The following is a 14,412-nucleotide window of genomic DNA, read 5'->3' on the forward strand; positions in this document are numbered from 1 at the left end:
CTGGGAGGACGTACAATGAGAACAAGTCTCAGATTTTCCACATCAAATTCAATTCAATTCAAATGACGATGTCCAGAAGTTTCCCATTTTCACAATGTTCAGACCTCTTGCAAAAAAGCACATGGAAAAGATGTGGTTTAAAATTCACCCGTGCATGCAACAACATCCGGGTTACATCGATGTCGACAAAAATATAACAATGCTACGGACTGACATGCGGAAAGATCTAACGATTGAATTGATTATTTTAATCCCAAATTAAAATGCTAGTATCGAACTTCGGGTGGTCGATTTCTTTTGAAACACCTCACAGGGTACAGGAGCAGTTGTATCTTACGTTCATAAACCCGTTGTGATCAACTTCAAGACAGGGAGCTTATCATTAGTCGGATAAACACATTTCTTGAAGTGCTGATACACTCTCTGCATTCCGATGATAAACTCTTTATTCTTTTGAGCCAATCGAATTCTACGATATATATTCAGCGAAAAAAAGTAAAGGCCTACCATTCGGTAGACCTCAGATGAACCTTAACAAAGTAGGAATGAAAAGGAAAGAAGGGTAGAAGGAGAGAATAAGGTGAGCCAATGACAACATGAGTTAAGAAATATGAGTACCACTAACCAACGAAAGGCCAACTAAAAAAACAATAAATGCTCCTTTCAAGCGTTGGTGGTGTTTGGGGAAAAATACGATGACATTGACATTCACTGAAGTCAGTTGCTTTGAATGCTTTCAGTCACATTCCACGAATGCCAGGAATGTGGACAACTCAATCGGTACATGTTAAAAAGGCCAAAAGGCCCTTGTTTTCTTGCACTTTTTTCAGTCATCTTTTGTGCTTTGGATGTATTTCTTGTGGCCGAAGCTTGGTCTTCCACTAAACGTTGGTTAATCATTTTCGTTACACAGTGGGAAACCCGAGAGCTCAGAAGAGAAGATGGAGGATTTCATGCCTTAAAGTCACCGAGGGGTGTCCCTCATTCACCATTGACGAAGGCGAGATTGGCTTTTTCTCTTTTCTTACTGGGCTCTCTTCTTTTTTTCTTGTCCTTAGAAATGGCCGCGAAGATAACGAAATGAAATGTCAAAGGGCTCGAAAATCCTCTTAAACCAACAACAAACAACACTTTTGAGTAAAGGGAGGAGAGGCTCGTTCTACGAAGTATCACATTTTCAGTTTATCATTGGGATTGCTACACTGAGTCATCTTCCTGCACCAAGGTCGGAAGGTTCTCTTCACTGATCACTTTGTCATTTCCACAACTTGAGTTCCGCCCGTCACACCGATGGGATTGACGGGTGTCGTAGGTTAATGGTAAGTGAAAGGTGCGTGTCTGTTTACGGATTAATAGTCATCGAGGTGAGACTGAGGAGGCATTTGAAACCAATCGTGGGATCTGGTAGCAGTCCTCCGTCGCTCTCACACTGGATTTGGTATTCAAGAGATTGCGTGGAATCAATTTCGTCGAAGGTCTTGAAGTCACAGCCCAGAAAACCGTATCATCATTTGATACAACTCAAATGGTTTGATTGTAGTCTTGGTTGATCCCATTCAATCCCGGCAATAAAACTAGGTAGGGGTGGTCTCCGCTGTCACCATGTAGTCACCATGACCCAAATCGCAGGCAGTCAACCAACCGACTTGCGGGCGACTCACGTAGCTAACTAATTGTGTCCAATCCATGAGTGAGAGCTCACGCCGCTCACGCACATTGGAAAGAGTCGAATCAATTGGTTGATATTGGTGTGAATGTTGTTAAATAAGCGTGTGGTGTTGAGCTAGGGCTGGTGAACTTTGGAATTATGGCTGCACGTTGTTTGAGCCCTTGGGACGGTAGAGCTTGTTCTTCCCCATTATTGGTAAGGGATGGGCTTCGGTGTTGAAGACCCACTCATCCAATGACATCAGGCTATCGTCACTGAACAGAAGGTAGAGGTACTGGAATGAGAATACAAACAAGAATAAATTAGACGCCAACCGAACGAATGCTTTGGAATGATCTTGAGCATTCAGATTCGTCCTTTATGCATGCAAACCTTACATTTGGTCAAAGAGGAAAGAAATAATACCACTAAAAAGAATTGACTTGGTTTGCCTGTTTTTCGTGAACGCTTTTTGGGTTTGAGGGAGGACTACAATTAGAAAAATAAGGAGGGTCAATTTCTTCATTTGATTTCGTTGGCTCTACAACTCGTGAAGGCTACAAGCAAATGGTCCACAGGTCACTCGATTGTTCTATGGCAGTACTTCGATCGGATTCTGATGTGAAGATAATACTACTATACTGAGCTGCATGTGCTTTTCTTTGAGTACTATACATTCTAGAAGTAGAGGGAAAAGCTTCTTGTAGTCGATTTTTCAGGATTTTTGGTCGCTTCTTACTTTCTGCTTTGAATTCTTTCTTGTATTTCAAAATGGGATCGAGTGAAGAATGATTGCGATAATGCTAATTCGTTCCCTGATCTCTTGCCTTCCTTCATGTTCGCCAGCTTACATGTTTTTGAGTGTTGTAGTTGAATTCAAATATGACCAAACTAGGTGAAAGGCACGGAAATTTACCTCAGAATTTCGGGGAAAAAATCCAATACTGAGTTGGTGTAAGGGAATTGTCATACAGTATTTTTGCACCTCATGTTGCACATTTCCGAATGCTTTCTTCATCCACTTACTCACTCCCTTCCTCAGTCAATAATACGAGTCTTTAGTCTCATACATGAAGGTAACTTCTAGTGCTGGGGCGAGTCTTGTTATATTTGCCTTTTTGTCGGACTCGAGTCTTTTACTAGAATCAGGGGAATCAAAAAGACTCGTCTTGAGAAAAAAAGGCTCGAGTGCACTCGGAATCGCCCCTGCACTAGTAACTTCGATATTCGCTTATGTTTGGTACAATAATTCGTGAATAACTGCCCTCACGTTGTAAACCACCTTTTGTGAAATGAAACTAGCGGTCGTGTAGTTTTAAGTTTAAAAGCATTTTGGAGCAAAGGCATCTTTTGTACGTTAAGGAAGTAACAATTCAAAATAAAAAAAACACGAGGTTAGCTAAAGTAATGGATAAAAATGGATAAAAATACTGATCTTCCCGTTTCGTTTGCAGATTGGAATTAGAAATAAAAATATCGCTCGTTGAGTTCAGCTTTATTGGATAAATGCTGATTAAAAACACCACTTTTAAAGAAGCGGTATAAAACAATCTGCAAACTAAAAAGGCTCCGACGCTTGCTTGAGGTGGCTAGTCTTCAAAGAAAGTTAGATTTGGTTCAAAAGTAGAACTAGGGCCTCACGGTGTTCAAAAAGCCCTATCAAGTTTCCAGGGAAATTCTCAAACACAACTTGGCATTTTTCGACCTCAAAAAGTCATAGGGAACAGGTCTGATTTTATTGCCTTATGGATTTCTAGCCCAAATAAAAAAAACGTACATACCTAAAAACATTATAAAAACTAAAATTGTTTTCACAACAGCTAAAAATGCTTTATAATGTCACTTAAAACACACTAAAAGTGTAATTAAAAATAGGTTCTCAGTGACCGCTTAACTAAATGTCTTTGGGTCCGTTCTAAAATCAATTTTTAAAAATCAGCTTTTTTGAAGATTTTTTTAACGGTTATTTAAGGTTTGAAGTCATTTTGAAATTATGCAAGAGAAAGAAACATAATTGTTCATTTTTTGTGATAATGAAATTCGATATTAATTATTTGAGAAATCAAATCAACATACAACCGTGGTATTTGGGGCAAAAAACGAAGACATTTGGCCCACTAAATGCCATGTAACTAAGTAGCGGTGCAATAGATAATATCATGATTTATATCCAAGAGCTAACTAAGTGCGCTCCCAATTTACATTGAGTAGGTTTTTGAAAATTTCAGTTTTAATTATGTTTATAGGTATGTAAGTTTTTTATGTGGGCTAGAATTTCTTAAAGCAATAATATCAAAATTGTTCTAAAGGATTTTCTGAGATAGAAAAATGCCAAGATGTGTTTGGGAATTTCCGTCAAAACTTTAAAGGGTATTTTTACCACTGTGGCCTCCATTAAGAATAATCAGTTGAGAAAGGAGAGTAGTGAACCGAGAGGTCAAGAAGAATTAGAAGACTCTTTTTGTCTTATCCAAGCCTTGTAAGGAAAAAAGTAACAGCCTCCACGGGAAGTTCATTCCTTGCTCGATTTCAAAAGCTTAGTGTTACTGCCAGTCTCTCTTCTTATGCTGACGATACAAAGTTAGTTTCTGGTCGGAATGGTCAAACTTTCACTAGTCTAGTAGTGTTGGACTCAGATCCAATCTAGTCTTGGGTGGCTAAGAGTAATACGGCTTTGAACAGACATAAGTTCCGTTCAATGAACTTTGGATCGACGCCATTAGAAATTCAACTCATAGACGGAAGAAGTGAAGACATTCAGCAAATTTAGCCTCGAAGCCTTCAAAATTGGAAAGTTCGATAAGCATATTCAGTAGAATGCCTTTCAAACGTATGGCTGGATATAGGCATTGGACGTTGAAGTCCAGAGTTGTAATTTCGATGCTAACTCTGTGCAAGTCGATGGTTCAGCCGCATCTTGAAAATTGTTATATTACTTCGGCACGTTTGCAAAAGGCCGAACAGGTCCACTGAAATGAGAGAGCTCTCGCATTGGGAGAGACTACAAAGGTTGGAACTGTATCGTATTCAAAGAAAGTACGAAAGGTATCCACTATTTATATCTGATACTGTACGTCTTCAAAAGTACCCAATCCAAAAGTTCCAATCCAGGTTCTAGTGCCCGTAGAGGCTTAACAAGGGTCTTGGAAGAACTTCAAACCCTCGAGAATCCAGGCTAGTTAAAACAACGACGTCCTCCTCTCTTCTTTCATGAGCTCCACCTTTGTTTGTTTAACTTACTTCCCTCTAATATTCGTTCATCTGTTTGGTATGAGGTCTGATGGCAACTCTGTCGCTCAGATTGCCCTTTGATGATGGGGATCATAATATAGGAATATTCCCGCTCCCTCAGCACAGCCATCACTAATTTTTACATCACCCTTAGGAATGACCGCAAGTTCTGACGTTCAAGCAGTCAAAGCAGCAGCCACTCATCCTCTAATCAAATACTGCACCACAAAGGAGCTTGGACTTAGCTGGCCCAAAATCGAACCGTCGGTGCCGAAATGGAAAGTCTACCAATACGCTACGGCTGCTAGTCTCTAATAAACGTAAGGAACACGTTCGAGTTGATTCATTAGCATGTTGGAAGTCAGAACTTCTTAATTACCATCCAAGACCAACCTTCATTCATGAGCTAGTATGTTCTCCTAACTCAAATTCGTTGGAAGATCATATGATATCTCATGAAGTTTACACGTTACAAATGGGATCAAAAGCCTTTATACTAGTAGTACTGATGATACCTTCCCAGTAGCGGATTGAAAAGTTAGTAAAATACAAATAAAAAAGTGAATATTTGAGGTAAGGTCATAACCAGTTCTAATAGACTTGGATATTATGACTTTTAAAAGTAGCGGCAACATGACAAATGTCCTGTGCTATAAATGAAAGAATATAAGTCGAAGCCTGAGCCCAACTAATTAAAGCCAAAGAATGAATTTGAGATCGAGAAAAGATCCAACTTATGAAGTATAGTACGACCTTTTCTCGATCTAAGATTTATTCCTTGGCTTTAAAAAAATGGGGCTTTGGACTACTCGAAGTCATTGGCCAATTATCGAGCTAACAGAGTATACCGTATCCCTGGTCACCAAGAAAGGTACAAGATGAGCGGGAAAATGCGGTGAAAGGGCAAAACAAAGGTGGTACTACACACATATTAGTAATTCTATTTGCATTCAGAAAAGCACCGAATCTGGCCGTTGTAATTCACTCTTTACTCCTGCACTTGTGAGGCCGAAACCAAGAATTCAAGTCTAACCAAAGAGCTCTCCTACTTCCTCTCCGAAGCAAACTCAAAGTAAATGACTTGGAGGGACACAGAAACGTAGTACATACTAGGGCCTACATACTGTGACAAACGATACCGGACAACTCGTTTCAATTAGTTAATGAAATGGTATCATTTTCTTCTACTAGCCATGCATATTAATACAAGGCTTGCACAATGCTCATTTGTGCAAAAAATAGAGAGCAAACTCACATCCAGGCTTTGTCTGAGCTACTCATGATCAACTATCTATTCTTCGTATCATATCATCTTGTTTGCAGTAATGGAGTAGCGTACGACTGTGATCCTTTAAAGTAAACCGGTCTCCATCATATTGTGTTTTTTTCCACAACTAGAAATTGGTAAAGAAACTCCGTGTTCATCTTGAAAACGCAGTTATTAGATTCCCCTATTTCATTACTCTTTGATCCTTAAAGAATGACCTTAATCACAGAGGCTTCTTCAAAATGAGAGCAAAGTCATTTTGCAACAAAACAAAACCCCCTTCAAAAATCAAACAGAAAAGGCCCCCCAAAACGCCTAGTACGTCAAGGAATTTTAAACGTACTTTACTATAATATTGAAAACCGAAATAAGTAACATCTTTAATTGTAGCAACCATTATTTAGCAATCCACTTAAACCACGTTTCTGTACCTATGAGCCCGATCATTAATCAGAGCAAAAGCCCGCATTTTCACATTCACCAATCTCGGTACGCCGACGATACTCGTCGAATTGAGTGAGGCAAATCACTTGTCATGGCCAAAATACCGACCTTAGCGAGTGATGGTTTTACGACTGGATGCACTGGACTAGAGTTACCTTTCAAGAGTAAAAACATTTTAGCAAGATGTTCCTAAACGAATCTAGTTGGAAAAAAAGTATTCTTGTTTCCATCTTTAAAACCTTCAAATCCGCCAGCCTGCTAGTCACGACTAATCCTAGCCAAAGCTTTTAAGAACATACATATGTAAGTGCTCAAATTATGGTGCTCAAAGAACTACATCAATGGAAGATTCTTGATTGGGCAGTGCCTAGCATGCTAATGAACCTAACGAATGAACGAAGAAGAATGAAGAACCTAATGAAGAATGAGAACAATAATCGAGCTTTTTAGAACAACAATGAAGTGCACGAACGAAATTGAAAGAAAGTTGAACTAACCTTGAGAGTTTCGGCCAAGAAGAAACTCTGTTGGACATCATCTTTAGGCGAATCCACTGCATAGACATTTTTGAGCCCGGTGTAGCCACCTTCAGCTTTGCAATGTTTCTCCAAGGCCTAGAAAGATGAAAAAAGCGTGAGTCACTTAAAGTCCTGCTTATTATAATTTACCGCAAGGTCACGAGGCTGGTGTTCTCCTACGCCTTTTTACTTGGCGAGTAATAAATGGAAAGTAAGATGCTGAGATTGGTCTCAAGAGACAAAAAAAATGCAGAGGATTTGAAAGCTTCTTTAAAAGACCTTGAAGACCAAAGATGACTTCATTTTAAAAGTCCCTGTCATGTGCCTTGAACTTCTTGATCAACTTTTGAATGAGGCTTTTGAAGATTCTTTCTCTTTCGTTACAATCTCAAGCGCATCGATGGTGGTGTGTGAGCTGGGTATTCACCTGAACAGCCTCCCATCCCCAATCCCGATATTTCTGATCATGGGTTAACCGCCAGAGGACAAAATAGGACTCAAACGTCTCCGGTCGCAAGATGTAATATCGCTCCGTGGATTTAATGGCTCGAGCTTCCACGGCATCAGAAAATCTGAAGGCCTCGGGACCCAATTTGGTGTCAGTCCTGTCGTATGATTCGTGACACGTGTTCGTGATGCCCTCGGCAATTTTCATCCACTCGTTTTCGTAGCTATTTTTCAATGTTTTGGCGCCAAGGGCGTACATCCCACCTGAAAGACAATACAAGTTTTCAAGCTCACTTTGAAGCATCATTTCATTAATGATAATGTTAAATCAGAAAAGCGGTCAGTTGCGTTTAATATATCGTCTGAGTTTTCACAAGGGTTCAAAAGTGCCAAAGGATCAAAAAGTTTCCTAAATACAAAGTTTTACATGATCAACATTGACCTGAAGTATTTCTAAATAGATAATTTTTCTCATACTACTTTTTGGGAGACATTGGGCGCAAACTAATTCAATTAAGTTTTCGAATAAATAGGTTACTTTTGATTACTTCTATCCAATTTTGGAATTCGGTGTCCCAAAACTCCCTCAGATTCTCGGCAAAATTGCTCTCCCTGATGAGGAGGAATGTGAGTGAGGCTCGTTCCACACTTCTGGAAATTGGAGCGGTACTCAAATGAATGATTATGATCTCCAGTCTCGTAAAACAACAAGTGGGTCTCATAAATTTGAAACTTTAACAAGTTTTTTTTGTATGAGAGCATGGCATTAAATTGCACTCAGCTAAAAGCCATTCCCAAGGTAAGCAAGACTTTAGGGTGCTTTCGTATTATTGTCTTGAGTGAGCCCTTAACCACGGACGCAATTCAAAATTACAACCGAAGAATTCCTGAAATGCATCTTAAATTTCTGCGCTAGAGTTGGATGTATCAACTACGACAACTGCAAGAAGTCATCAAGTTGGATTTTCATCCACTGACATGCTCCACAAGTTGTCAGCTTCCTGACAAATCAGTTAACTTGAATGAAAACCGAGGAGGCTTGACTAACAGGGTGGACAAAAATTGAGGGCCACCAAATAATGCACCAAACAGCCTTCTGAATATTTGCCTGATGATGGTGAACCAATTCTTTCGTTCTAAGAGATCATTAAAATAACCCTAATGTCATATTATGTGTATGATTCAATTCCAGTCAAAAGGGGCATTCATTGGAAACCTTCGAAAAATTGGGCCGCCTGAAGGGAAAGCAAGGGAAACATAGATATCTGGGGTGGGATTCCTGGAATTCTCTTCAGGCGGCCAATACATTGGAGTATTACCAATCTTCTTTCAGCTAAATTTGGGTCACTTAAAATATGGCACTAGAATTTTCAATAGCCTTCACGGTGGTTGAAAAGCCTTAGTTGAGGTTTCAGTTGAACGTGGAAAAGAACAACATAATATGCAAATTCGGAACATGAAATGCCCTCGTGCTACTGCTTTTCTGCTTGTTATTTGGCCAAAACCAACACCCTATGTGGTTGAACGCTGAAAATCGAGTTAGAGAAATCGCCAAGTTACAATACTCTTATGTGGTCCCAAGTATTCTCGAACACTATTCAAAACTTTGAGCGGCTATTGGCCTCTTCCCCATCTTGTTCAAAAGCCAATCTCTATTTTTGATTAGATGGTCGCTCACAAAAGCAGTGTATGGGAATAGGGACAGCGTGCAAGCATGAACAAAAAACATAGGAATCGAGAAAACAACAAATCCAAATAAATGATTGAATCAATTTTCAAACTGAAACCGTAACCTTCGCAAGAGGAGCTCCTACAATTGACTAACCACAACTTTTCGTAAATGCCGTTGTCAGTGTTGAATCTGCCTTCCTTCAGTTTATCGTACTTTGTTAGTATTTCAGTGAAGTATTGGCACTGTTATATCTTACACTTGTCATGAATAGTTTCCTTTTTGTCTACTCAAACCCTTCACACATTGCTCTCCATGGTTTTCACCTCCCAGTATACATCCAGGCCTCCCTGTCAATGCGATAAATACCTAATCATACACCGGCACCCGACCTGCAACAAATACGTTTTCAAGTAGGGTCATCAGATGGATAACGCACAGAAACTACAATGTTTTGAAGTAAGGCTCCATGGATAGGCTTAATGGATGATGGGTGGCCGACGCCTTGCAATTAATATTATAAGTTATTATTTAACTTGTCTTGAAATCAACAAAAAATTGAATTGCTAAGTAGACCTTCAACTTGTGAGGTTCATATTTTGAATCATCCTGAAATCATGAATGGTTTTTCAGATTAATTCATTGCGTGATAATCATGGGCAATTGTGAACAGATAACTTACGGCATAACTCATAAAAAACGCGTAAAATCAGTTACTTATCATGGCCAACCAAAACATGCATTTTTAAGAAGATCTAATCAAAAAAAAAAAAAAAGAACCCTGGTATAAATAGAAACATTGCAAAAACGATATCAAAATAAGTTTTTCATACTTCAGTTCGTTTCGGGAAAACTGATAGTTAAAAGTTTCACTTTGAATGAATTTCTTCTAAATTTTGCTATAACATGACAGAAACCCTTCAATTTCCCTCAAAACAGTCGGGTTTAGGGTTTGTATGGTTGAAATTCACGAAACGGTTTTTTGCCTCAAAATGACCAAAATAGTTGTAAATTAATTTTACCGAAAAAACTGTCTTTACTGTCCATAGTAATAACTAATAAGTAACGGTAAATGTGTTAGAAAATCAGCTTGATTGTTGAACAAACGAGACTTACCACCAAAGCAAGCCAGATGGTCCATTTTATGTTCCAATCGGCCATACTTGTACTCAGCGAAGTAAGTTAAGCCTCCGGGCGAGATTTTGACCAATTGGTTGGCTACATCGTTGGCCGCCTCAATGAACATATCTTTGGCTTGGTTGTCCTTTCGCCCAGAGCGAAGATATTCCTTCAGCAAATATTCGTAGAACGAATCGCCCAGAGCTCCCATCGATGTGTGAAACTGGCCCCATTTTCCAGTTTTGGGACTCAAGTAATTGGGGTATAAGCCTTTGGGCCGTTCGGCCGAAGCCACCACATCTCTAACTTTCTCGACTTTTTGTCGGAAGATTGGATCTCCTGTGATGTCAGAGAGATAAGAGAATTCCATATGTAATGATCCAAATTCGGAGAGAATACTGGAAGCCCCACTAGCCCAACCAAAGTTCTTCGAACTGCCCGTTCTCATGTTCACCAAAGCTAGCGGAATACCTGAAATGAGATAGAGCGCGATGGTGATTGACTGATGGTCAGTAACTGAAACAAAATCAACACACAACCATCACCCTCTGTGGAACGCTGGTTGCCAGGATAGATAAAAATAAGACACATATGTTTAAATTTCTAATTTACCCGTGGGAGTGTTGAAAGCGGGCAAGAGCTTTCTGGCTACATGATCGGCTTTTTCCTTGAACAATTCGTCTCCAGTGAGAGAATACAAGGACACAAGACCTCCAACGAATCGAATGTTTGTCTCAAAGACAGAAATGTCACCAGTCTGAAAATGAACAACGCGAATCAGTGAAGTAATCACTTTGTGGCAAAAAATGCCTAGTAATGTGATATTACAAAGGAAGAATACTATGGAAAAATCATATTTGGAAGAAGAATTTTGAGTTGAGTATTCAATTTACTGTGCGACTTCTGGTCATTGTTCCTAATTAAAGCTTTTAACAATCAATACCGCCATTGTTATTCCTTTTGTTCTCTTTGAGAGTAATTTTCTTACTTGGCCATGATAGTGCACCCACAATTAAACTCTTATGCAAAATCTTAAAATGAATTAGTAGATCATTTAGGGGCAGTTCTGCTGGATTAGCTATAGACATTATCTTTTACGACGCACTTGACGGGCGAGTAAAAATTGGTTCTTTTTATTTACCCTATTTTGCACACAATACCCAGTTTTTCAACCCCCAGTGTAAGACAATTATGACTAGCAATTGTTGTGAACAACACCATTACATTTTGGGACAGAAAATGTGGCGAATTGAATTCCTCGTAGATGAAAAATATCAGCGGAAACTGATATTCGCTTCATTCGATAAACTTTGTCTCTGCTCCCCTCTACTGATAATCGAATATCGAGAAGAGACACGAGAGGTAAAGAAATTACAGCAATTCGGTCAATTGTCGAAAAAGGAACTGTTGTTGCAGAAAGGTTGTATACCATAATATTATGGCAGCCATATAATCAATCATCACATATTTATTATCAGATGTTTTTCGGCCTTTAATTTTGTCTACTTTCGCACTAATTCTTTCTCGTTCAGAATGGATCTTTGAAAGCAAGAGGGAAAATTTCACAACTTAGTGTACGGCTAGTATGCTGGTTCGAACAAGTGTTGTTTTTACCGATATTTGTCAATATTATTTCTATTTGTACTCTTTTTTTTGTTCTGGTTTAGGCGAGGATAAGCCACAAACCTGTATTCCTGGTCACAGTGGATCATGCTGCATACTACTTGTACCTAGGTATACAGTACTAAAAGTCAATTTCTGACAAAAACTATGACTCAATAAATCTGATGCCAAAATTGTCTTCTTTTTGAAACTCTTTTCATGGACCACGCACAGACAACCAAAGTCATTAGGAGGCCCAGATCCAGAAAATACTGTCTAGAAGACGTAAAAAGTTGTTATTGAAAAAGACTTGTCGCGGATTTAATCCCTCTTTTTTGGCCAAACGAATGGGAAATGCAACTTGATCCTTTTATTGAGGAATAGTTCAAGCTCGGGAATTTTCTAGGCTGAGACGTGCTCTTTACTAGAGGTGACAAATTCGCAATGTGTAAGGAACGCACCATGTGATCAAAGTTTAGATTTTCCGCAATCCATTCCTTTCCAGCTTGGAACTCTTCCATAAAACCCATAATGTAGAGCGTGTCCATTCCGTCCACAATCGTGGCCCCGGTATTAGAGGACCCGAAAATTGATCCGGAATGACCTCTCCTGCTGACGGGTTTGACTTCGTTTTTACCCCAAGAATACTTGGCATAGCCATCCCACGCGTGCTTCATCATCTGGAATGAAAAGGATGTGAGAATTATGGAAATGCCGTCACATACATTTGAAGGCTGGGTTCAAGGCTGAGAGCGTTGTGTCTTGCCTAGCCAGCCAAGAGGCCATCACTTCGTCCCATTTGTGCCGATAAACTGTGCCGTATTCGTCTCAGGTTGAGTCGCCATCTGTGGTAGTGGTTAAGGGCTAACAGTTTCTTGTAGGGAAGGGTCAGGGAGGAGAATCGAACCTGGGACCTCTCTCTGGGACGCTAGAAAACGGCACCAATTACTATGCCAAGTCTCATCGCCAAAGCGAATAATGAAATGAGAACCCTTGGCAATGGGCTGGCAAAATATGTGCCGTTGAGTAAGCTTCGACAAAAATAGCATTAGTTGCTTAATTGTGAAGACACTTGATGGCTCAATACAAATCATCTAGTAACAGCGGCATGTGGCAAGCTTTTCCTCATGAAGAAATCGCCCTTGAGAAAGGCTTCTTCACTCGTCCAACCATTCAGAGGGAGGGACCAGATTCAAATTCGATTACTCTGTCGTAACTTAAAAAAAAACCTTATCGCTTACGTTTCGGACAAAGTCTCGTTTGAGTTTTGTATCTAGATCTTGCATTATTAGGTCATCCGAGTTCCGCGCTACTTCCAACTGTCTTTGCACCATAGCTCGGTGGACCAATTCGGCTCGATTGGGTGCGGGCTCACGGTGACTCATTGATACCACAAAAAGCACCACTAGTCCAGTAATTACTGAGGCTAAGCCCAGAGCTCGCTTCTTGTTCACCATGATCTTCATGGAGACTGAGGTTGGACCCAGACGAGTTTCGAGGGGGGGATCAAGAGTAACCCAGTGGAACTAAGAAAGGTCGTCGTTGTTGGTCACAGCTGTTGCCTAAGATCGTCGTGCTGTAGCTTGACGACTTGGACTGATGATCGACCGGTTTGTTTCTCGGGTTGGGGGAATGGGGGGCTTATCTCTCAAACTCCCTGGCTCGGCCAAAGTGTCATTCTATCTTGGAGGAAACTGCCTCTCAACAAACACGTGTAATGTCAGAGTGCGAGGCAACGTCAATAATTGATAGACAATGCACAAAGCTGTTTGTTGCTTTTAATGGCAAGAATATGGACTTATTCCGCCTCTCCGACAAACACTCTTTTACTGCATCTGTGTCGATTGTCAAACCACGTTGGGCCCGGCCATTAGGAACATTAGCGCATACCTGCTGAATGCACCGTAGGGCAACCCTTACATGGCCGACATAATTAGGCAGCTCAGCCGGCTAATTTGGGATTCGTCGGATTACGCAATTTTAATCCTGTCATTGAATGGTGGGTTTCAGTCGAATGAAGCAATAATGCTGCTAAGAATAGACTGGTTAGGCCCCCTAATGGCGTAATCAAGGTGCTATCTAGACCCGGTGTTAGCGGGGCTGCTAACTTACCCGACTAACGGTCTCACGGCGTTTTTGCACATCCGGGTCAGCATCCGACCCGCCCTGAATCACTATGGAGGCCACGGGGGGGACCGGCGGGTGGGCGGGCGAAGCGGAGGAAGACCGCTGGGCCAGATCAAGTTGAGGTTTGTCCAAGACGCGTTGACCGGCGGCCTTTTGGCGTAGCTCCTTGATCTCCAGGTCCATCTCGATTTGGGCCAAGAGGCGGGCCTTGTCCTGAGCTTGGTGCGGATCGGGGCGATCGATGACGCCGTGTCGCANGAAAATAGAACAAGAAATGAGCAATTCTTGTAGATTTTGGGTCATTACAATTACACAATTTTAAAATGTAATGCAATTACGG

At 40.5% G+C, this 14,412-nt stretch overlaps 1 protein-coding gene across 1 annotated transcript in view; it reads right to left on the minus strand.

Moving 5' to 3' along the window:
* Window positions 1-428: 428 nt before the first annotated feature.
* The window catches only part of LOC131880098 (mannosyl-oligosaccharide alpha-1,2-mannosidase IA-like), a gene marked incomplete at its 5' end in the record, with an annotated part of 17,342 nt that continues 3,358 nt past the window's right edge, over window positions 429-14,412 (minus strand). The window contains 6 exon segments of the mRNA XM_059226607.1: window positions 429-1,943; window positions 7,088-7,204; window positions 7,536-7,819; window positions 10,341-10,814; window positions 10,956-11,100; window positions 12,407-12,625. Of these exon segments, the coding sequence (XP_059082590.1) occupies window positions 1,806-1,943; window positions 7,088-7,204; window positions 7,536-7,819; window positions 10,341-10,814; window positions 10,956-11,100; window positions 12,407-12,625 (1,377 nt within the window).

Source organism: Tigriopus californicus, chromosome 5, assembly GCF_007210705.1.
Source record: "Tigriopus californicus strain San Diego chromosome 5, Tcal_SD_v2.1, whole genome shotgun sequence".
In the NCBI taxonomy this organism is placed as follows: domain Eukaryota; kingdom Metazoa; phylum Arthropoda; class Copepoda; order Harpacticoida; family Harpacticidae; genus Tigriopus; species Tigriopus californicus.